Source organism: Phascolarctos cinereus, unplaced genomic scaffold, assembly GCF_003287225.1.
Source record: "Phascolarctos cinereus isolate Bilbo 61053 unplaced genomic scaffold, phaCin_HiC Scaffold_3;HRSCAF=262, whole genome shotgun sequence".
In the NCBI taxonomy this organism is placed as follows: Eukaryota; Metazoa; Chordata; class Mammalia; order Diprotodontia; family Phascolarctidae; genus Phascolarctos; species Phascolarctos cinereus.
The window spans coordinates 107,558,896-107,584,491 of NW_027555736.1; the positions used below are offsets into that span (position 1 = coordinate 107,558,896).

A 25,596-nucleotide genomic window follows, 5' to 3' on the forward strand; every position below is an offset into this window, starting at 1 on the left:
AACAATCTCCAATCACAATGATCTGCAAAATTTTCACTTCAATTCTACCCAAAGCAGAGTCAAACTTCCTCACATTTTTAAAACATCTTGAAGGCACCCAGAATCAATATCCAAGGGTGGCTTACCTCAAAACAAATACCCACTCATCAAGGCTGGGCCAGCTTTGGACTCAGAAGGGACTTAAGAATTGCAAACCCAGAGAAAAGCACTCTCCCAGCCTTTCCCCAAATAGCTTTTATAATGTTAAAAACCTTATTTTTGTAATGTTAAGCACATTGCCCCTATGCCAGACACATTGGCAGGAGGGATAAAGACAGCCATTCAAACTCTTAGCCTTGGGATCCCATTAAACCTGAATTCTAAACCTGGGCCCTTTTTCTTCTCTTGGCCCTAGCCATCTTGGGCTGCAAGCTCCTTATCAGTTCAAGGCTGCTCGCTGGGCCTTCCACTAACTTCTGAGAGATTCTCTCCTTTTTTATTCTAATCTCAATCTCCCCAGAAAGCCTGAGGCAGGAAGTCTTTCCCACTGTTCCTTTTCCAATCTCAGACCTCAAAAGTTACCCCAAATTTTTTCTGGCAGACACAAAACATCCATAGACAGACAGACAGACAGGGTGCGCACAATCCTATTTCTAACCTTGACCGGTCAAAACAAACTCATTTTGTCCCAGGGTCCCCTTCGAATGGGTTCCGAGGTTTTTCTTTTTTTCCTTTTCTTTTCCTCTTACTTGACTTAACAATATACCTGTCGCTGTTGGGGTTATAGCCCTTGGGCCCCAGCAACCAGCATAAACTTTTTCTTCTTGAGAGTTCTCTCTCTTATCATTTACATACAAATTTAGCAGTTGACAAATCCAATCCTCATCTGATCAAAATTTAGGCCCAAACACTGATGGTGCCAAGACAGGTTCCTTAGTTCACTCCTGGCAACAATATTTAATCATTTTCTTCCCTCTAGTCCTGGGAGCGTCCTCCCAACTTTCTAACATCCTTCCCAGAAGGCTATCAAAAGGAATGTTGTCCCTGGGGATTCCTCCCCCTCTCTTCCAGGTACCTTCGAATTGCCCCTCCCATCTCCGAACCTGTTCTTAGCTCATGGCTAACAGATCTGGACCTTGGGAGTTTGAGACCAGCAAAGATTGTTTCTTACCTTTGCCCAATATATTGGCTCTTGTGGTCTGCCGGCGGCTTCCCCAATCCCCTGGACTTCTTCCACGTGGTTCTAGATCAGGAGTTTGGTTGGGAAAGGCTGAAATACAGCGGGGGAGCGCTCTTCCCGGGATGTCTTACCTTATCCCCTCCGAAATCTAGATAGAGCCCCACGTTGGGCGCCAAAGTGTTAGAAATAGACTTGACACCAAAAATTTAGTATCAAGAAAATTTATTATAAAGAAAGTCCAGAGGATTTAGATGTTTCTGGCCAGAAGCGGGCTCCACCCCTCTTCAGGAGGGGTGGGCCCTGAGTGTAAGGGCAAGTGTGCAGTTGAATTCGGCGCGAAACCTCCCAGGCTGGGATTGGTCCATCCCTTCCCAGGTTACACCTTTCCTTACATGTTCCCCTCCCTTGGTCATACATCCCATGACTCGTTAATGAGGCTCTGATTTTATGCGGGGGTGTGTCAGATAATAGTAATAAAGTTCATTAAGCAGGCGCACTAACATTTTTCAGGTGTCCTCAGGTTGACCCTAACTGGTCTGAGCTGGCTCGACCCCTATCTTGATTTTGGGGTCTTCTTGGAACAATCCACTTACTTCCTGTTGGTCAAGCCCAGCCCACCTACAGTGTGCCACCTCCTGGGACCTTTGTTCTTTAAATCTCTGCATTATTCTACCTGTGGAAACAAGCCCTTCTAACTCTAACAGTTACCCTTTGGTAGCCCTAATCAAGATGTATACTTAGTCTGGGGCTAGCCCTGATGGCCAGGCTTAGGCTTTTATCGAGCTTACAGTGGGGAGCCACTGAAGGTTCAAGGACATAACCACGCAAAAGCACTGGAGGCACAGGCTTCGGTGGAGCACAGTGCAGTTATGGGGGCTCCAAGGGCCCCCCTTTCCCTTAGTAGCTCTGCATCACTTCCTCATGTACCAGGCGCATGGCCTCCAGGAGCTGGGGCAAGGCTGCTGTCACTCAGGTGTTTGAAGATCCTCACCCTTCTTCAACACCACCCCATAGTAGCCCTGAAATGGAGAGGGCTCGGGTGTGCGGTGCAGGGCTAGCTGGGTGCGGGGATCCTGCGGTGCCTGTGGCTGTCTAGGGCATGGGAAGTGCACGGGGAGCACCGTCCCCTCCTGAGGCTGAGTGCCCAACCCAGATCGGCACCCCTACCCTGAATTCAGAGTGCCAAGGTCCCCAGGCATGGTCCCTGCCCCAGGCCCGGACCCCTGGCCCATCAAGAGCCCAATGCCCCTGTGCTCTGGCATTAAAGTTCACTTGTACATCCTGCCAGATCTGCAATTCGTTGGAGGTGGCTGTCACTGGGGAAGAGAAGGAAGGGGCTGCTCTGAGGGGCAGCTGGGAAGAAGGGAAGGGATGGGGACAGCTGGGGAGGCAGGGATCAGGTGAAGAGTGCCTCAGCAACCCCCAGCTTCCTACGGGAAGGCAAAGGGTGACCCTGGGACGACAGCTGGACAGAGCTAGATTTGATCCTGAGAAAGGGGCAAGCCAGGCAAGAGCCACACTGACTACTGCCTCTCCCACCCCTACCACGTCGGGGCTCATCCTTCTGCTAGGCCAGCCCTTCCACATAAAGCTTTTCTCCACACAGCCACTAGGGACAGGCCAGTCCCTGCTCCACCCTCCAGCACCCAAGCGCAACAAGTCCTGTGCCAGGGCTGGCCAGGGACCCAGCACCTTTGGTCAGACCATGGAGAAAGGAAGAAGGAAGCCATGTGCGCTGTGAGAAACTCAGTTGTAAATAACTATGGGTCCTTTCAGAACCAAAAAAATGCACGTTTGCTATTACTGTCATAGAAGAAAAAATTTCCTGGGCAGCTAGGTGGCGCAGTGGATAGAGCTCCAGCCTTCTTGGAGTCAGGAGGACCTGAGTTCAATGCAGCCTTGGACACTTGACACTTACTAGTTGTGTGACCACGGGCAAGTCGCTTAACCCCATTGCCTCACCTCCCCCCCAAAAAAAAAGAAAGAAAAAAATCCAAGAAGCTATCTGCATGGGGCGGTTAGGTGACCTAATGGATAGAGAGATGGGCTTGATGTGCCTAGAGTAGGAAGCATTCCAGTGAATTCAATTCCACTGATACTGAATTCAAATCCAATGTCTAACACCTACTAGCTGTGTGACCCTGGGCAAGTCACTTAACTTCTGTCTGCCACAATCTCCTCAACTGTAAAATGGGGATAATAATAGTCCCTTACTTCACAAACTTGTTGTGAAGTTCAACATTTTTTGTATTTGTAAAGAGGTTAGTATAGTGCCAGGCACATAGCAGGTGCCATAGAAATGTTATTCTCTCTTTCCTGTCTGAGCCTTAGTTTTATCTATAAAATGGGTATAATAATAGCACCTAACAGATTGTTGTGACAATCCAATGAGATTGCTTAGCAAATCACTTTGCAAAACTTAAAGCACATTACATAACTGCCAGCTACTATCATTCTGTAGCTCATGAGTTATTGCTTTATAATATTATAGTGGTTAAAGCATAGCTAAAGCACCTAATTAAGCAAAGACCTATTACGTGCCTACTCCAAGCAGAATGCTGCGCTAGGTGCTGGGGAAGATAGATTCAATTAAAAATTTATATCAAAATATATTTTATACATATATAAAATATACATTTGTATTTATGCATATGTAAATTTAAATGCTTATAAATGTTTTTCAGTTATTTTAGTCACATCCAACCGTTCATGACCCCATTAAGGATTTTCTTGGCAAATCTACTGGTTTGCCATTTCCTTCTCCAGCTCATTTTACAGATGAGGAAACTGAGGCAAACAGGGTTAAGTAACTGGCCCAGGGTGACACAGCTGAGGCCAAATTTTCACTCAGGAAGATGAGTCTTCCTGACTTCACGCCCAGCACTCTATCTACTGGACCAGCTAGCTACCTATTTACACACACACATATACACACATATACATATGTACCTATAAATGCATGCATACATGTACATATATATGTGTGTGTACATAGGTAGATGTGTTTATTTATTTATTTAGCCCGGCCCTCATGGGGCTTACCACTCTGACTTGGTAAATTTAATATTGTGCAAACAGCATGGTGCTTCATGAATGTAGCTTACATCATCTCAGTGCATTATCTGTTATATCATTTCATTTGCTCTTCCCACAACAATCCTACTAGGTGGGGTAAGTGCTATTCTCTTTTTAAGGATAAAGAAGCAGACTCAAGAGATGGCGAGATTAAGTGGCTGCTGAACATGGCTAAGCTAGCCCTGGAGCCTGGTTCTCCTGACCAGCATGCACTGGCTACTGCTGCCGATTGAAATAGATTTTGCCTAAAAGACACAAATGATATTTCATAAGAACTGAAGTGTAAGCTGGACTTTCGTTTGCTGCTGCTCTACTGCATTTCAGTTAAAGTAACAGTTTTCTCCACAGTCTGTTTTCTCCCCATGACATCAGTCAATAGCCCAGTTTACAATCCTGGTAAACATACTCTGGATATGAAGATGTGATGATGCTTCTGATCCGAAACTGTCACATTCCAAGAAGGCTTTCTACGTAAGAAAAGACAATTACAGACAGGGGTCTCTGACATGACACAAACTTTCGTAACCACTATTTGCTGCAAAGGACAATAATTCAAATTCCTCTGCATTTGGCAAGAACAGCATGCCACAAATAATGAGTTCACTGATAGCTTTCAGGATTACCAAATGAATTCAAGGCCACTTAGGGATCATGAAGACAAGGGAAAAAAAAGCTAAGAATTCAGGTCAAGGGAAGAGACCACAGCTGGCCAGCTGAGGCACACTTTGCCAAACTTTTTGCTTTTATACATATAAAAATTAACTATAATATATAAAACTGTAAATAGCGCTTCTGCAAGAGCTGAGAAAACAGCAGGTATTTTGCCTGTAGTATGGGCCTCAACATCAAGCAAAGTGGGTGTATAGGTAGGCATTTAATGAATAAATATTGAAAGAATCAAGGTAGGGAGTTCTGATCTTACTGAATAGGAAAACCCACAAATAAACTATTCATTATCATTCTTTCTTCACCTAGCCAGCTGGCATTTCTGAATTAAACTGGTATGACAAAGTATTGGCTAAATTATTACACTTATGCCATGACTTTCTACATATTAAAGATGATTCTGATGCTCAAAAAAAAAGTGCTACAGGGGAGCAGCTAGGTGGCGCAGTGGATAGAGCACTGGCCCTGAAGTCAGGAGGACCTGAGTTCAAATCCGGCCTCAGATCAAACACTTGACACTTACTAGCTGTGTGACCCTGGGCAAGTCACTTAACCCCAATTGCCTAAAAAGCAAAAAAAAAAAGTGCTATGAAATAACTGAGATGTCTTTTAATTCTGCTTTAATTGAAACTAAAACACAGTAAATGAAGAATGGGGTGAGAGAGAACAGGTTTGTCTGCATAGAATCAAATGATACTTCTGAGTTGATCCATGTAATCTGTGTCTTGCCTTAAATTATGTCTTTACATAGAGAGAGAAAACCCCATATTCTGGCAGAAGCTGAAGGCCATCACAATTCTCTTCTAACTGAACTGCTGGAACAGAGGATGGGGATGTGAACTCTATTTCCCTGTCAGTTCTGAGAAATGTGCTTTTGGGTCTTCAAGATGCCATTTCATTTCAGCAAATGCTTCAGCTGGTCCTGTAGATTTGAAGACAGCTCAACACTACAAATCAGATGGAGAAAAAGGTTCATTTGAAATAAACAAGTAACAAACATTTTTTTTCACAATAATTTAAAAATATGCTCTGTACCTGGCATAACACCTCTTCCTCCTTGCCCTCATATTACATACTATGAGTTCTCAAATATTAATGCAGTCAACTTCTCATTAGTATGGACTATACTATCTTCAGAATTTACGATCATTCATATCTGGGTCCCTAGCTTTACACTGCCAATGAAGGGCGAAAAGACTTGCTACGCAAATTAATGTTATAAATAAGATTTCAGAGGGCACAGTCTCTCTACCTGACCAATCAATCAAGAAGCATTTATTAAGTGTCCACTATGTAGTAGGTACTATACTACATGCTTTGAACATATAATGAAAGAAATAATCCCTACTGGCAACGAGCTTACGGAACCAAAAATTTTATTAACTTGAACACATTAAACGATTCAATTCAACAAATGTATCTTATCCATTAGGATGTAAATGGATGTTGCCAGTTAAAAGTGCCAATTAAAAGTGATTAAATTTGGTTTGAGGTACCATTTGGATAAACTGTGCTAGCAACCAGATGAGCTGCTATCTAAAAGTTAATGACATTTCTTTAAGAATGCAGGGATACATAGTTCAAGATACAGAGAGTATAAATCAACCAGTAGGTTGACCTAAATTTCCCATCCAGCCAGGACCCAGCTGCAGAGTTTCTGCAGGCTAGCCACCCCCCCCTTCCCCCAAGCTTCCCCCACCCCATGCCTCCAGTGTTACTTACTTCTTCTGAATAGCTTCTTGCCTCAATAAGAAAAGAGGAGAGGAAAATAAGAATTATATTCTAACTCAGAATGCACACAAGCTGAAATAAGTTTTTTGTTTTTGTCACATGCTGTATCACTGTCCTTCATCCTAAATGGCCACTACTGACTGAAGAGTCCTATATGTGAGCAGATACAGCTGCAGAGATGGATTCCCAATACAGTCCCTCTGGACCCGCATCACATTAATGGGATGTGGTCCAGCAGATCACATTCAAGGCTCAAACTTATCCTGGGTATCTAAGGCTTGGAGACATCATGTCAGCAGACCCCCACCCATATGGAGAACAACCACGTGCGATATTGTTTATTAAAATATTAGAAGTTCAAATGCAACTGAACATTCCACAAAAGAAAATAAATGAAACAAATTAACTACTTCAATTTCTTTCTTATGCGCTAGTAGAGACTAAACCAACTAAATCGAAGCAAATCTGAGGAATAATAAATGAGGTTTCTTAAAACTACAATATAATCGTTTGAGGAATCTTAGAAAAAATATCTCTTTTTTAAAGCCATCTATGTGACCTGTATGTACTGGACACAACTGCATCAATGTGAACCACAGTGACAAGGGCAGATGCAGCTTCCCAGTATACATATCCTGGTCCCAAGTCAACAAATACTTCATTCCCATCATTCCCACTGGGCCAGTATGCTCCTAAAACAAACTTTCTGCCCCTTTGGCCTACCCTGGGGATATCATGAGAAGGCACAGAAAAGGCTGATCCTGCAAAGATTTCCCCTTCGGAGTTTACACTGTACTTACTGATACTGAAGATGAGTTGTTATAATTGCCATTTTCCTTAAACTCTGTATACAAAAACAAACAAACACAGAAATGTGACTGTCCACTTCATGGCAGCAAACACAAGCTACACTGTCCTTAGAAAACCTGACTCTTAACAGAAAAGACTTCTTACATCTTCTGAGTGCAAGATGGCATCTTCCTGCAACACCATGTTTCGAGCTGCCTGACCCAGCAGCTGAAAGACAAAAATAAAAATGGTAATGATCAACACAATTTCCAAACTTCCTGCAATCTTCCTAGTGCAGCTGCTGCACCCCTCCCGCCCTCCCTACTGCACATACACTCAAGATGTAATGGAGGCTAATTTTCCATTTGTTCATGTTGAGAATGCATTTCCTTGACTCCATGGCAAGCCTGGCACGGTTTTGACATCTGTTCTAAAGGCCACTGCTTCAGAACAGAAGTACTCTGAAACTGCTGAGCTTTCCACATGGCTCATTAAGCCAAGCGCTGAGACAGGGACTCTGCCTTATTCCCCGCTTCCTCAGAAGATTAGGGGGGGCGGGGGATGGGGAGGAGATGTCAGGACAAAAGGTGAGGCTGAGAATCACAAAACTTCAGAGTTGGAAGAGACCCTAGAGACCATTTGGTCCACCTGGTACCTGACCAAGAATTGCCCCTACAATATCCCTGACAAACAAATGGTCATTCAGCCTTCATTTAAAGACCTCTAGTAGCAGGAATGGCCCTCTCCCTCATGAAGCAGCCCCTTCTACTCTCTGATGGCTCTAGTTCTTCAATTTTCCTTTACATCAAGTCAAAGTTTGCAAGGTAAAGGCTCCCAGGATGATAGATTTAGGGTCTGAAGGAATCTTGGAGGCCATCTAGTCCAAATCCTTCATTTTCCAGATAAAATGAAGCCCAGAGACTGGCCCATCAGGTCATAGGTGACACTTGACACCCTCCCCCCCAAAAAAAGCGTAATCCCTCTTCTATGTGACTGCTCTCCCAAGCCTTGAAGACAGCCATTATGTTCCCCTAGGTCTTGCCTTCTTCAGGATAAATATCCCTAGTTCCTTTGACTGACACTCATAAGTGGTGTGGGGCTCCACACACAACAGTGTTTTGGCCTAACGTGCTGCAGTTTCCCCTCGCAGCACACTGAGGCTCTAGCCACTACAAATGAGCCCCAAAGCTCCCTGAAGTGTTCACCTGGGCACAAGGACACTGAACATGTCACCAGTGCCACAGCCACAATTACGACCTGAACCCTCATTTTCCTTCCCTTTGTTGCAACTTTTAAATGGCCAATTCTGAGCCCCCATAGAGGCTTATGGGTAGAAGACCCATGGAAGAGTTCTAATCATGACTTTGCTACCTTAGTGAGCTTGGGCAAGTCATGTCCGGTTCTAAATTCTATATAAATGTGAATATTACTGATAATATTACTTCACTCCAATGGTTTCCTATGATCTCCAGGATCGAATACAAAATGATCTGTCTGGCATTCAGAGAAAGTCCTTCATAGACTAGCCCTCTCCTACCTTTCTGGTCTTTCACACTTTATTTATTCCTCATCATATATTCTTTGATCCAGTAACACTGGCCTCTGGCTGTTCCATGAATAAAACACTCTATCATTGAGCTCCAGGCACTCTCTCTGGCTGTCCCCCGTGCCTAGAATGTTCTCCCACCTCCACTCTGACTACAGACCTCCCTGGCTTCCTTTAACTCCCAACTAAAATTCCACCCTTTACAGGAAGCCTTTGCTGACCTCCCTTCATTTCAGTGCCTCTTCTCTGTAAATTATTTCCATTTATCCTGTATTGCTTGCTTTGTGTATTTTATTTGCATGTTGTCTCCCCCATTAGACAGTATGCTCCTTGAGGGCAGGGGCTGCTTCTTCTTCTTTTGCTATCCCCAGTGTTTAAGCACAGTGCCTGGAACAAAGTAGAGGCTTAATAAATGTATTGACAGTACTCATTTGATCTTTACAACAACCCTGTAAGGCAGTGAGTATAAATATTGTTATCTTCATTTTACAGATGAGGAGATTTAAGGACCAGAGGTGAAATGACTAGACCCAAGGAAGAAGCAGGGGTGGGATCTGAATCCTGTTTTTCTGACTTCAAGTTCAGTGTTCTCCCTAGTACACTATTCTGCCTGAGTCAAGGAGCCCTGAAGTTGGAGGGGGAAAGCCAATAAAATGTTAACAGTTGGTCCAGGAAAGAAAAGCTCATCTATTAGCCAAGGGAATTAATCTTTAGGAAGGCATAAATCCTTTCTGGAGGTGCAAAAAGTTACAAGAATGGCTGCAGGACCAGGATGTCGGAAGTGAAAGGAAGGATTCAGATGTCAGAATGGATGGCCAGTCTTTATCAAATACAGTAAGGGAATGCACAGCGGGATATGGAAAGCATCTCTCCTGTGCAGGTCAGGTGGCAAACGGTCCCTGCTCTTTAATGACCAAGGGCAGCGGTGCCTAGCACGTGGGGAGCACATTTTAAATGTAGGCTCAATACAACCGGGAAAATCTTTCCTCATTTCTAAGCCAATTTCCTCTTCTCTGCAAGGAGCCTCAATGAGCTCTAAGGTCACTTTCAGTTTTAACATTCTTTAATCCCATCATCCTAATGAACAGGTTCAGACAAAATGGTGTAGTGGAAAGAACACTGGACCTGGAGTCAGAACCCCGCGTTTAAAGTCCTCTACTAACTCTGTGCGACCCTGGACAAGTCACTTAACCTCTCTGAGCTTCATTCATGAAATTTAGGATTTCAGATGATCTCTGAGATCTTTCTGTCTTCATTCACAAAGTGAGCCATTTACCACAGATCTCTGGGATCTTCTTTTAAATCTAATGATCCTATTACTGCCTGGGGGACTGACCTAGATGGGCCCTCAAGTTCCTTCCAATTCTGGGACTCAAAGGTCTCAAGATACACTATCCTTAAGACACAGCCACACAGTAGCTACGCCCACCACGTCTCTCCCACTCCTCAATGGACTTCAGTTCCCAGGATGCACCACTTTATCTCCAGGCTCACAATCAGATACTGAAGAGGGTTCCACGGGGAAAACTACAAATCCCACCATGCAGCACGGCTTCCGCCCGCTTTCCCTAGCGCTCGCCCAGAGGTTTCCCTTCCCCATCCCCCTCGCCTGGAGCAGCCTTCCACCTCACCTCAGAGCTCCGTGAACCCTTTAGCACCTGCTTGGTGAGGGCGATCACGTCGGTACCGCAGGCATTCACCTTTTCGGTGAGCAGCCCCTTCACTGACTGGCCAAATCGCGACTGGGGATCGGGCGCCCCCGCCGCCATTGCAGTGGACCGTCAATGGCTCCGTTGCCTCAACGGCAAGTCGCTAGGACCAAGAGAATCTGAAAAGCAATGTGAATGGAGACAGGAAGGATTCAGGACGCATGCGCCTGGGTCCGCGGAGCTTGACTGCGGTGCGTCTTTGCGAGCATCCTCAGACAAATTTGCCCTGCATCCTTAATTCTGTGGAAGAAGCAGTAGCTCCCGTCCTTATTCAAGGCCACAGTGCATAGCCACTGCCCTCAGCTACGTGCGACTGTAAATGGGAAAACTTTTAACAGTGCATTCCCCTTTTATTAAGTTGGGTAGGTACAATGCTTCCACAAGTTCTTATTTAAGATTGTATGATATGGGGGTAGCTGGGTGGCGCAGGGGATAGAGCACCGGCCCAGAAGCCAGGAGGCCCTGAGTTCAAATGCGGCCTCAGACCAAACACTTCACACTTACTAGCTGTGTGACCCTGGGCAAGTCACTTAACCCCAATTGCTTAAAAAAAATAAAATAAAAAATAAGATTGTAGGGTGTGAACACAATTATGAAACAGTATTAACACAATTATGAAACAGTATGAACACAATTACAAAACACTTTTCACAGAACTAAAGTCAGATCCAAATAATTGGAAAAACATCAGTTCCTCATGGGTAGTCTGAGCTAATATAATAAAAGTGACAATTCTACCTAAATTAATTTACTTATTCAGTGCCACACCAATCAAACTACCAGAAAATTATTTTATAGAGCTACAAAAAATAATAACAAGATTCACCTGGAAGAACAAAAGGTCTAGAATATCAAGGGAACTAATGGAAAGAAATGCTAGGGTTGGTAGTCTAGCCATACCAGATCTTATATTGTATTATAAAGCAGCAATCATTAAAACGACTTGGTACTGGCTAAGAAATAGAATGGTGGATCAGTGGAATAGGTTAGGTACACAAGACACAGTAGTCAATGACTATAATAATCTACTGTTTGATAAACCCAAAGACCCCAGCTTCTGGGATAAGAACTCACTATTTGACAAAAATGCTGGGAAAACTGGAAAAGAGTTTGTCAGAAACTAGGCATAGACCAAAGTCTCATACCATATACCAAAATAAAGTCAGAATGGGTACACAATTTAGATATAAAGGCTGATACTATAAGCAAACTGGGAGAGTAAGGAATAGTTTATTTGTCAGATTCATGGAGAACAGAAGAATTTATGACCAAACAAGAGATAAAGAATATTATGAAATTCAAAATGGATAATTTTGATTACAATAAATTGAAAAGTTTTTGCACAAAGTCAATGCAACCAAGATTAGGAGGGAAGCAGAAAACTGGAAAATAATTTTTATAACCAATGTCTCTGATAAAGCTCTCATTTCTAAAATATATAGAGAATGGAGTCAAATTTATAAGAATACAAGTCATTCCCCAACTGATAAATGGTCAAAGTATATAAATAGGCAGTTTTCAGATGAAGAAATTAAAGCTATCTATAGTCATATGAAAAATCATTATTGAAATGAAAGAATCATTAATGATTAGAGAAATGTAAATCAAAACAACTCTGAGATACCACCTCACACCTGTTGGCTAACATGACAAAATAGGAAAGTAATAAATGTTGGAGAAGATGTGGGGAAATTGAAACATTAAGGCATTGTTGGTGGAGTTGTGAACTGATCTAACCATTCTGGAGACCATTTTGGAACTATGGCCAAAGGGCTACAGAAAGGTGCATACCCTTTGACCCAGCAATACCACTTCTAGGTCTGTATCCCAAAGAGAACATAAAAATGGGAAAAGGACCCACATGCACAAGGATCCACAGCCCTTTCTGTGGTAGCAAAGAACTGGAAATTGAGAGGATGCCCATCAATTGGGGAATGGCTGAACAAGTTGTGGTATATGAATGGAATGGAATACTATTGTGCTATAAGAAATGATGAGCAAGCAGACTTCAGAAAAACTTGGAAAGACTTGTATGGACTGATGCTGAGTGAAGTGAGGAGAACCAAGAGAACATTGTACACAGTAACAGCCACATTGTGCGATGACTAGCTTTGATAGACTTAGCTCTTCTCAGCAATGCAAGGATCTAAGACATTTCCAAAAGTCTCATGCTGGAAAATGCTATTCACATCCAAAGAAAGAACTATGGAGTTTGAATGCAGATTGAAGCATACTATTTGCTCTTTTTTTCTTCTGTTTTGTTTCTTCTTTCTTGTGGTTCCTCCTATTGGTTCTAATTCTTCTTTACAACATGACTAATGTGAAAATGTTTAATAGGACATGTATATGTAGAGTATATACCAGATTGCTGGGGAGGGACAGGGAGAAAATTTAAAACTCAAAAGCTTATGGAAGTGAATGTTGAAAATGAAAAATTAATAAAATAAAAAAAATTTTAAAAATAAAAAAAGAACGTAGGACTATAGTTATGATGAAGGCTACAATCAAGCCATGCCATCAACTAGCTCCAGAATTGGGGTAGATTTGTCAGCAGATCATGAAAGATTCTGGTATAGATGGACTGTGCATCATGACAGTACAGAGGAAGATGGAAAAGAGGTCTAACAATCAGAATCATCTCTAAGTCCAAGGGGCCTTTAGGACATAGTATATAAACTCCTTGGGGATGGACACTTTCTCAACTTCATTTTTGTATGCCTCACTCAGTGTGCCTGGCACAAAATAGACATTGTACACTTGGGGAGAGGCTCTGATTTGTTAAGAATATAAAGGGGAGCAAGAGAGGAAGCCGTTGGTATTGCATTTTACCAGGAGAGCAGGAGACCCAGGAGCAAGTTAAACGGACCCCTTCCTTGTATAGACACCCCTTTCCTATGTACTGGCTCACTTTTGCCCCAAGGGCTTATCTCTCCTAGGTCTAGGGCTCAATTTACATTTTACATGGCCTCACCTTAGAACACCCTACCCCTACCCAACTGTCAAACTACATATATAAATTTTCTTTTTCTTTTTCTTTCTCCCTACCTGTCACATTTTTGCTCAAAACCTTGACTCCTCTCTCCTATTCTTTCAAATACATTACCCCGACTACCTCCAATTTCCTTTATATTCTAATTTTTTTTTCTAATTACACTCACTCATTTTCCTGGGCTGCTTTTCTTCACCCTGTTCTGAAATCTGAAGGGAGATAAGAATTGCAAATCCAGAGAACTGCATTCCCTTTCACTCTTTTCACAAACAGCTTTTATAATGTTACTATGCATTTTTAACAAATCACTGAAATCTTAAAGTGATCACATTAAAAGACAGAAAAAAATCTTTGTTTTTGCAGTTTTAAACACATTGCTTTGATATCAGATATATTGGTGGGAGAGGTACAAAGATAGTAATTTAAACTCTTAGCTTTGGGATCTGATTAAACTTGAATTCAAATTCTCAGCCCCTTTCCTCTCTCAGCCCTCACTATCTAGATCCTTCCTTATCAGTAGAGGCTTCTGGCTGCTCTGATTTCAGGACTAGCTTCTGGGAGAGTTCAGTCCCTCCCAGCTCTTTGATTCTGATCTTAATCTCCCAGTTGAAAGCCTAAAATGGGAGTTCTTTCCCAATGTTCTTTCTCTAGTTACAGACCTTACAAGTTTTTCTGCTACATGAGACATTTACAAACACACAGACAGACAACTCTGACAAGATGACATGCACACAATTTTAATTTTAACTTTGACCGGTCAAAGAACCCCACTGTACCCCAGGTAGACTCCATGTCTCCCCAATATTTTATTATCCTCTCTGATGGACTATATGGAAGAATCTACGGAGGACTCTAACCTCCTTCTCAGGTACCTTTTTCTTTACTTCCCATTCTGGGGACTCTAACCCCTGGGACTCGGGAATTTGAACCCCAACCTGACAGACTACTGTCCCTAGGGACTCTAACCCCTCTTAGCCCTGTACAGGGTCACTAACAAGGTGATACTTAAATCCCAAATTTCCTCACCTTGCCTAAATAGACTTTTTACTTCCTTTTTTTTTTCTTAATCGCTGTTTTACTGGTTCACTGATCCTTTCGAAATGTTGAACTCTTGGTCCTCCGCAACCCAGAAAAGGAGAGGCCACTCCCCAGGTAACAAAGCTGCCAAATTCGGCAAGGGCACCCATTTCATTCTCTAGTACTGGTCTGGATCCCCAATCCAATGTCATCCCAAGATGGCCCCCATACTGTAGGAAATAACCTCTGGTGCCCAAATAGGCACAGTAAGTTAGCCAGACTCAGGATGAGTGAAGCAGCGAAACCTTTAATATGTTTCCTGCTAGATGACTTTCATAGGTAGATGTCAGCACAGGTCACAGACTTCCCAAAATGCCCACCACATGTTCCCCTAGGTAAATTTCAAGTATACCGCACTCTAAGTTTAACCGTTCTCCCACTTCAGCCTCTTTAATCAAACAACCAATTTCATCTGGTTCTTGAAGCTCCTGACTCAATTTCTTTATATGGAAATATAATAGTTTCTTACTCCTCACATTGATGGGGTATGGGCCCAAAGTGAGACCTTTGTCCCAATTTAGGCCCCATTTGTCTATGGGCCCTAGAAAACCTTTGGACTGTCCTTGAATTCTCCTACTTGATCAAGGAAGATCTCTGGTGTTCCCCTGAGGCCATGATTCTATCTTTTTGGCTACAACAATCCCCCAATTCTGTTATCCTTGACCTAGCCTGGCCCTCCATTGTCTTGCCTCCCTATAGCCTCAGGCCACTTCCCACCCTTGGTCCTATCTAGGCTCCATTTCGCTGGAATTCTATTACCTCATAGACTATTTGGCCACTCCTAGATCCCTCCCACAGTCTTTCTATATATAAGGTCCATCTTGTCTCCATTAAAATGCATAGATTTTCACAATCTAGCCAATATCCTACAGATGTACAGATTCCTTAAGAATCTAGCTAATATGGCAAATCTTCAATAAACCCTATTTTTGGCTGAAAGAAGGCTTGGGTTGAATTCTTTCAAGCAGGACCCACGTGTCATGATCTGGGGATTCCAGGACCCCTAACTTCTAGACCTGATCAACATCATATTTATTATAATATCTATTATGCATATAAGTTACATATGAACTCATCATCTTCTCCATTAAAATATAAGCTTTTTGAAACTAGTGATTTTTTTTCTTTCTTTGTATTTATATTCCTAGTACCTGGTATAGAACCATTTATGATACTACTCTCCACTCATAGTCACAAGTTGGGCTACATGTGGGTGGCTGACTTCTCTTGCCAGAGGTTGGCTGACTTCTCTTAGGGTTCTATCATTGGGTAACTCTGAAAAGGCCCAGATTCTCTTTTGAGTATATTTAAGTCTCATGTAAAGATCCCCTCATATTAATCTGGACATACAGGGTTGGGGTTGAATGTAGTGTGTTTCCTCCTAATAAATACTAAGACAGTGCTCCCATGTGTATATACATAAGGCAAAGACTGATTCAGTTAAACCTTGGCTTTTTTCCCTTTCTGAAATCCTTTCCCCTCAGGTATAGTTTTATACTGGACAATGCCTTTCTAAGGTCTATAGGCAGTCTTTCTCTTGTCAAGGTCACACTCCTGAAGCCATCCCTGTCTTGGGTAATTAGCTTTCCACATCTGTCCGCTGATGCTTCCTCTGTTGGCAACCATTCCCACTCTAGTGCTATTACTAGTGGACTCTGCTACTTACTCTGGTTGTTGGTGGGATCTCTGAGAGCTCTGATGGATCTCCCAAATTTACAAGGTCACTGAGACCTTGCAATTGTAGATGAACAATCCCATCTGAAGATATTCATTCAATTAAACTAGGGACAAACAAATGCAAAACAAAGGTGCCACTTGCTCATGGCCACCAGGCAGCTGAATGGGAAATGCAGATTGCTTCTGCTCTCCCATCCAGCAGCTCACAGCAGTTCTTGCCTCACTCACTGCTGGAAGGAAAAGAGTGAAAGGATGGTTAATTCCTTTTGTATTTTAAGTCAGTTAAGGCAGTTCCTCAGCCAATCAGAAGATGTTATTATCACATAATAGCAACCTGATCACACACAGCTAAAACCTCTATCATTCCAAGTGGTTGCTTAGACAGGAACCAGGCATGGAAATATCTGTACATGCTTAAGGACCGGATCCTCACTGGCCAGTTCTTTCATTACACTAGTATAGTTCCTGACACATAATACATTTTTAATAAATACTTGTGGATAAGGTCCAAAAATATACTAAAATACGCAAATAAAATTTTTTTAAAAAAAGATCAAACACAAGAAGTCCATTATTTATTTTTACATGTACTATATATATTAACTTTAACGATATCATGAAATCAAATTTTCTGTGTCCCTTTCTGAAACCTTTTTTCCTGAGATTTTGTTGATTTTACTGTTATTGAAATAATTAGTCTGTGAATATTGTCTATGTTCTGCTTTCTTCATTCTGCATAACTTCAAATGCTTTCCTGTTTTTCCTCATATTCTTTATATTTGTCCTTTCTATCATATAATAAAATGTTATTACATTCATATAACACATTTTCTTTGGTAGATTGCTCTATAAGCCCCACTCCATCATTTAACTTCAATCTCTTCCTGTCTACTGGTTGTTTCCCTACTGCCTACAAACACAGCCATGTTTTCCTCATCCTCAAAAAATCCTCTCTTGAGCCATCCATTCCTACTAGCTATGGTCTCATAGCTCTCTTCCCTTTTTGTGGCTAAAGAAGAGAGAAGGTCATCTATAATAGGTGCCTCTACTTTCTTTTTGTTATCTTCTTAAGTCTTTACAATCTGGCTTCTGACCTCATCATTCAACCCAAACTGCTCTCTCTAAAATTACTAACATTATTTTAATTGCCAAATCTAATGGCCTTTTCTTAATCCTCATTTTTCATGAGCTCTCTGCAGCCTATGATGCTGCTGATCACTCTCTTCTTAATATTTTCTTCTCTTTAGGTTTTCATGGCATTACTCTCTCCTGATTTTCCTCCTATCTCTTTTACCACTCCTTCTCAGTCTCCTTTGCTGGATCTTCCCCCAGGTCAATGCTGCTAACCATGGAATTCCCACAGGGCTCTGTCTTGAGTAGACTTCTTTTTTTCCTCTGTATTATTTCACTTGATTATCTCATCAGCTCCTATGGGTCTATTTGTCATCTCTATGCTAATGATTCTCAGATCTACTTATCCAGCTTTAACACCTCTAGTCTGACATCTTCAGTTGTCAACTGGACATCTCAGGCTAGATGTCTAATAAGCATTTTAAACTCAACATGTCCAAAAATAAACATATCATCTTTCCCCAAAAACTTTCACACTTCTTCATTACTGTTGAAGAGACCACCATCTTCTCAGACCTTACTCTCTATTATCTGCCTCTCACCCTTCCCTCTTCTCCCGCCATATCCAATCTGTTGCCAAGGTCTATTGTATAGACATGCCTTATTTTATTGTACTTTGCTTTATTGTGCTTTGTAGATAGTGTGTGTGTGTGTCTCTGTGTGTGTGTGTGTGTGTGTGTGTGTGTGTGTGTGTGTTTACACATTGAAGGTTTTTGGCAACCCAAAGTCAAATGAGTCTATTGGAGCCATTTTTCTAACTGTGTGCTCACATCGTTTCTCTGTGTCACATTTTGGTAATTCTCACAATATTTCAAACTTTTGCATTATTATTATATCTGTTATTGTGATCTGTGATCAATGATCTTCCATGTTACTACTGAAATTGTTTTGGGGATTGATGAACCACACCCACGTATGACAGCGAACTTTATAGATAAATGTTCTATGTGTTCTAACTGTTCCACCAACCAGCTGTTCCCCAATCTCTCTCCCTCTCCTTAAGTCTTCCTGTCCCCTGAGACACAACATTGTTAGGTCAGTTAAGAACTCTACAATGGCCTCTAAGTGTTCAAGTGAAAGAATCAATAGATGCAGCAAACTTCATTGTTGTTTTATCTTAAGAAATTGCCACAGCCACCCCAGGCTTCAGCAGCCACCACCATGATCAGTCAGCAGTCATCAACACTGAAGCAAGACCCTGAAGGAGCAAACAGATTATGACTCACTGGAGGCTTAGATGATGGTTAGCATTTTTTTGGCAATAAAGTAGTTTTTAATTAAGGTATGTATGTTGTTTCTTTAGACTTGATACTATTGCACATTTAAAAGACTACAGTATAATGTAAACATAACTTTTATATGCACTGGGAAACCAAAAAATTCATGTGATTTACTTTATTGCAATGTTCGCTTTATTGTGGTTGTCTGGAACCAAACCCACAATATCTCTGAAGTGTGCCTGTACTCTCACAACATCTCCCTCATATGCCCCTTTCTCTCCCCTGACACTCCAAAGCTCCAAGCCCTGGTCACCTCATGCTCAGAATACTGAAGTAGCCATTTAGTTGATCTCCCCACCACAAATCTCTCCCCATTCCAGGCCATCCTCTCCTCAGCTGTCAAAATAATCTTCCTAAAATGAAGGTCTGACCATTTCATGCCCCCCTCTTCCTCCACTCAGTAAATTTCAGTGGCTACCACCAGGATAAAATATAAAATTCAAAGTCCTTCATCACCTGCCCTCTCCCCACCTTTCCAGTCCTCTTACATCTTATAGCCCTCTACATACTATGCCTGGAATGTCTTCTGGCCTCCTGGGCTTCCTTCAAGTTCCAGCTAAAATCCCACCTTCTACAGGAAGACTTTCCTGACCCCCTACTAATTCTAGTGCCTTCCCTCTGTTGATTATTTCCAATTTATCCTTTCTATAACTTGCTTGTACAGAGTTGTTTGCCTCTTTATACTGTGAGCACCTTGAAAGCAGGGACTGTCTTTTACCTTTCTTTGGATCCTCATCTTTTTGCATAGTGCCTGGCACTTTGCAGGCATTTAATAAATATTTATTGACTGATAATTTTTTCAGTCATACATTGGGCACATGAATTGGGCACATTTTTCTCTATAATGAATAATATTACTATGAACAATTTTTTAAAATAAAGACATCTTTTTTTTTCCCCTTTCAATAACATCCTTAGGATATAGTCCTTGAAGTCAGATCACTGGGCCAGAAGGTATAAAAAAGTTTTGTGTCTGTTATTGTATAATGTCACCTTAATTTCGAAGATTTTACCAGTTCACGTCAGCAGTTGAACAGTGTTGACTCTCCATGGCCATAACAATGAATTTTGTAATTTTTAACTATAATTGCCAAATTGATGGGCATAAGTTTATATCTTAGAGTTGTTTTAAAATTCATTTCTATTACAGAGTTTTAAAATTATATCAGGTGTTTGTTGATCATTTGTGTTTCTTATTTCAAAAACTACCCACTTTCAATACCTTTGGGATACACGTAAACCTCTTTTTAGGTTCGAAGAAGTAACTGCACAAATACACAAGACTGGAGAAATCTAGCTGGGTAACAAGTCGTTCAGTCATTTCAGTCACGTCCAACTCTTTGTGACCTCATTTGGGGTTATCTTGGCAAAGATACTAGAATGCTTTGCCATTTCCTTCTCCAGCTCATTTTACAGATGAAGAAACTGAGGTAAACAGGGTTGAGTGACTTGCTCAGGGTCTAGTAAGTGTCTGAGGCTGGATTTGAACATGAGCCTTCCTGATTCCAAGCCCCGTGTTCTATCCACTGCACCACCTAGATGCCCCCTTGATAAAATACAAACTCCTTCAGCATTCAGTCTGACCCCAACCTAACTTTCCAGACTTACCTCCCACTGGTCCTATGAATTTCCTGATCCAATTGGGTTGATATCCTCACTGTTCTTTGAAAGAACAAGAAATAGGGGGCAGTAGATAGAGTACCGGCCCTGACGTCAGAAGGATCTGAGTTCAAATCCGGCCTCAGATCAAACTGTGTGACTCTAGGCAAGTCACTTAACCCCAACTGCCTAAGCACCAAAAAAAAAAAAAAAAAACAAGAAATCAAGGAGACTGGAGGTAAAGGTAGAGGGAGATAACAAACAAAGCTCTATTCATCCAATCCAATTTAATTCAACAGCTAAGAATATTTACTATGTGCCAAGCACTGTGCTAGGTGCTAGAGAAGGGAATTTGTTATTGTTGTTTTTCAGTCACGTCCAACATCTTTGTGACCCCATTTGGGGTTTTCTTGGCAGATATACTGAAGTGGTTTGCCACTTCCTTCTCTGGCTCATTTTTATTTTTATTTATTTATTTATTTATTTGTTTATTTTGGTGGGGCAACTGGGGTTAAGTGACTTGCCCAGGTTTACACAACTAGTGAGTGTTATGTGTTGGAGGCTGGATTTGAACTCAGGTCCTCCTAACTCCAGGGCCGGTGCTCTATCTACTGCGCCACCTAGCTGCCCCTTCTCCTGCTCATTTTACAGATGGGTAAACTGAAGCACACAGGGTAAAGTGACTTGCCTAGGGCCCCACTACTAATAAGTATCTGAGGCCAGATTTCAACTCAGGGAGATGAGTCTTCCTGACTCCTGAGCTGAGCCCTCTATCCACTGTGCCACCTAGCTCCCAAGGACAGGGATACAAAAACCAAAATGAAACATTCTCTATCCTCAAAGACCTTTTTATTCCATTGCCTCTGCTTTTCTCTCCATATGCCCTGTGTTTTTAGCACAGTGCTTTGCATGTAGAAAACACTTAATAAATGCTTTTTCCTTCCTTCATAAGAGAAGCAACACACACATTTAAAAATAAATTTAGTATATATACAAAGTAATACTGGAGAAATGATCCTAGTACTTGGAGTGATAAAGATGGGCTTCTTTCAAGAGGCAGCACTTGGACTGACCTTTTATGACGAGAGCTGGCTGATGTATGGCTCCAGTGGACCTAGAATAGATATCTCTAACCTCTTTTCCTGCATCTCCCCCAAGGGAGACTTTCATTCCTACCAGCAGGGAAAAATGTACCTGTCAGATCTATGGCTAAAGGAAGAGTTTATAATCAAACAAGAGATAGAGAGGATTATGGGAAGTAAAATAGATAATTTTGATTACATGAAATTAAAAAGCTTTTGCACAAACAAAACTAATGCAGCCAAAATTAGAAGGAAACTGGGGGAAAAAAACTTTTACAGCAAGTTTCTCTGATAAAGGCTTTATTTCTCAAATATATAGGGAACTGAGCCAAATTTATAAAAATAAAAGCCAATTCCCAGTTGATAAATGTTATCAAAGGATATGAATAGGCAGTTTTCAGAAGAAAAAATCAAAGCTATCAATAGTCACATGAAAAAAAGCTCTAAATCACTACTCATTAGAGAAATGAAAATTAAAACAACTCTGAGATACCACCTCACATCTATCAGACTGGCTAACATGACAGAAAAGAAAAATGACAAATGCTGGAGGGGATGTGAAAAAATTGGGACAGGAATGCATTGTTGATGGAGTAGTGAACTAGTCCAACCATTCTGGAGAACAATTTGGGAAATACACTCAACGGCTACAAAACTGTGCATAGCCTTTGAGCCAGCAATACTACTACTAGGTCTATATCCCAAAAAGATCAAAGAAAAGGAAAAGGACCTATTTGTAAAAAAAAAGCATATATATATATGTATATATATATATATATATATATATATATATATATATACATATATATATATATACATATATATATATATAATCAGCTCTTTTTGTGGTAGCAACAAATTAGAATTTTTCAAATATAAATTTATTTGTTTTTAGTTTTCAACATTCACTTCCATAAGATTTTGAGTTCCAGATTTTCTCCCTATCTCTCCCTTCCCACCCACCCCAAGATTGTGTGTAATTTGATATACGCTCTACATCTACATTCATATTAAATTTATTTTCACATTAATCATATTGTACAGAAGAATAGAACCCATGGGAGAAACCACGAGAAAGAAGAAACAAAGAAACAAAAAAGACAGAGAGACAGAGCAAGTAATATGCTTCGATAGGGTTCCATAGTTCTTTTTCTGATGTGGATGGCATTTTCCATCATGAGTCTTTTGGAACTGTCTTCAACAAACTTGAAATTGAGGAGATGTCCATCAATTGGGGAATGGCTGACAAGTTGTGGTATACAATTGTGATGGAATACTATTTTTCTGCAAGAAATGATAAGCAATTGCAAATGCAGAATTCATTAAGTATCTAGTAAGCTAACGTTGGTCACCTATTCCCTGTCTACCTAAAATCATTATCTCTGAATTTTACATGTATGTGTGATAGTCAAAGTGAAAAATTGCATTCTCATTTGATACAAACCTCAGCACATATAACCTTTTCCAGGAGAAGGGCAAAAAAAAAAACCTGCGGGGGGCGGGCAGAGGCACCCTTTTCTAAGCCTAGTTGTGAGGATAGGTTGTAAGGAAAAATGCATGTCATTTGACAAACTTAAGAAAATTCAAATCAGGGGAAATTATGGTTGTAGAAATACTTTGCTCTTTGAATTTTTTTTTAAGGTTTGCTTCTCTGCAAAAAAAAATCTGGTTTTAAGATGGTTAAATAAATTGGTTAAGCAAAGGTAGTTTTAGAAATTGATTATGTGATGGGCAGAAATGACAGTTTTAAATGCACTGATTTAATTTTTACTGCCTGCTAAAAATCTTATTGCACTAGTCATGCAGATTATTTTTTGAAATTTTTTTTGTTAATTCATTCCGTCTAAATCCACTAAAACATTCACAACTCTGAAGTGCAGCTCCCCATCGGATGCACTGATTGAGGGTTCTAGTGTGTGTGTGTGCATTTTAACAAAGAAATGATAGCAGGAGGAATCCTGCTATTTAGCCAATGAATGTATAAACAGCAATACAAGTGTTTGAATTATACCTTGAATTGACTTTGGAACACACAAAAAAGCAAACAAACACAGCTCAACGTCTTGAGTGCCTGTTAAATTCTTTATGAGATGTACCACTTGCATTAAACTTATTTTTTTAATGTGAAAAAAAAAAGATGACAAGCAAGATGGTTTCAGAAAAACCTGAAAGACTTATATGAACTGATACAAAGTGAAGTAAGCAGAACCAGAAGAACATTGTACACAGTAACAGCAATATTATAAAGATGATCAGCTGTGAAAGACTTAGCTACTCTGATCAAAACAATGGTCCAGGACAATTCCAAAGGACCTATGATGAAAAAGCAATCTACTTCCAGAGACAGAATTAATGAACTCTGAATGCAAATTTAAGCATATTTTTTAAACTTTCTTTATTTTTATTGTTTTATTTTGTTTGTATTTTCTTTTGCAACATGGCTAATATGAAAATAGATTTTGCATGACTTCACATGTATAAGTGATATAGAATTGCTTGCCTTCTCAAGGAGGGGAGAGGGACATGAGGGAGGAAGAGATTGTGGAACTCAAAATTTTTAAAAATGACTGGGAAATATTTAACAAAATAAATAAAAATAATTATCACACTACAGGGCAGGTCCTCAGCCCAGCAGCTCATCTTTAACTAAAGAAGGCTTTGCCCTTCAGTCCATTCTGGACAGGATGACCAGATCCATTGTCCTGAGTATAACTATGATCCCATTACTCCTCCTTTTAAGTAACTTCCATGGCACCTCTATTTAAACCACATCAAGTGCAAGCTCCTTGCCTGGCACTCAAGTCCCTCCACACTAGAGCCCTACCGTACCCTATGTTCCATTCCTCCCCCCTTCTCTGCATCTGGACTGATCTTTCTGTCCCCAGCCCAAGCCAGATTCATTGCCAACTTGACATCTTTCCTCATGCTGTTTCTCCTCCTTGCTAACTCTCTGAATCAGAGGTTCTTAATTCCTTTTTATATCATGAATCCTTTTGGTAGTGTGGTGACACCTATAGATCCCTTCTCAGAATGATAATTTTTTTTCCTCATTAATTTATTTATTTTTAGTTTTCAATATTCACATCAACAAGATTTTGAGTTCCAAATTTTCTCTCCATCTCATCCCTTCCCCAATCCCAAGACAGCGTGCATTCTGAATACCCTTTCCCCTAATCTGCCCTCCCTTCTATCTCCTTCCACCTTCTCTTATTCCCTTCCTCTTCTATTTTCCTGTAGGGCAGGATAGATTTCTATACCCCACTGCATGTATATCTTATTTCCCAGTTGCATATGAAAACAATTTTTTAACATTTGTTTTTAAAAGTTTGGGTTCCAAATTTTCTCCCTTCCTCCCTCCCCACCCACCCTCACTGAGAAGGCAAGCAACTTGATTACAAGTTATACTTGTATGGTTATGCAAAACACTTCCATAGTAGTCATGCTGTGGAAAACTAACCATATTTCCCTTCACCCTATCCTGCCCCCCATTCATTCTATTCTCTCTTTTGACCCTGTCTCTCCTTAGAAGTGTTTGCTTCTGATTACCTCCTCCCCTAATCTGCCCTCCCCTTTATCATCCCCCCTGCTCTCTTATCCCCCTTCTCCCCTATTTTCCTGTAGGGTAAGATAGCTTTCCATATCCAATTGAGTGTGTATGTTATTCCCTCTTTAAGCCAAATCCGATGAGAATAAGATTCACTCATCAGAATGACGTTTTTAAGTGTATAAAATAAAATGTATAGGATTACAAAGGATCTGGAAGCCAAGATGGTAGAGTAAGCAGTAAATTGCCATAACTCTTCCATATTCACCTCCAAACAACCACAAGATAGTGCCCCAAAACAAATCCTGGAACAGCAAAACCAGCAAAAAGACAAGGTAAAATAATCTTTGAGCCCAAGAAACTTGGAAGATCAGCAGGAAAGGTCAGCTTCACTAGGTCCAGGACAGGAAGTGTCCCAGAAAGCCAGCAGCAAGTCCTACCTCAGCAAACAAATGGTAGATCCTGAGCCCCAGTGTGGTGGAGCAGGCAGACACCAACACCAGCAACCCCCACATGCATCAGCATAGCAGAGGAACAGGCAG

General features: G+C 41.0%; 1 protein-coding gene across 2 annotated transcripts in view; it reads right to left on the reverse strand.

Moving 5' to 3' along the window:
* Positions 1-5,503: 5,503 nt before the first annotated feature.
* The window catches only part of BORCS7 (BLOC-1 related complex subunit 7), a 115,771-nt gene continuing 95,678 nt past the window's right edge, over positions 5,504-25,596 (reverse strand). For both annotated transcript variants that reach the window (XM_020967631.2, XM_020967622.2), the window contains exons 2-6: positions 10,598-10,794; positions 7,586-7,648; positions 7,432-7,475; positions 6,623-6,643; positions 5,504-5,847 (exon numbers count right to left, since the gene is read on the reverse strand). In XM_020967631.2, coding sequence (XP_020823290.1) covers positions 5,796-5,847; positions 6,623-6,643; positions 7,432-7,475; positions 7,586-7,648; positions 10,598-10,735 — 318 coding nt within the window. In that variant the 5' untranslated portion in view covers positions 10,736-10,794 and the 3' untranslated portion in view covers positions 5,504-5,795. The remainder of the gene's footprint in view (positions 5,848-6,622; positions 6,644-7,431; positions 7,476-7,585; positions 7,649-10,597; positions 10,795-25,596) is intronic.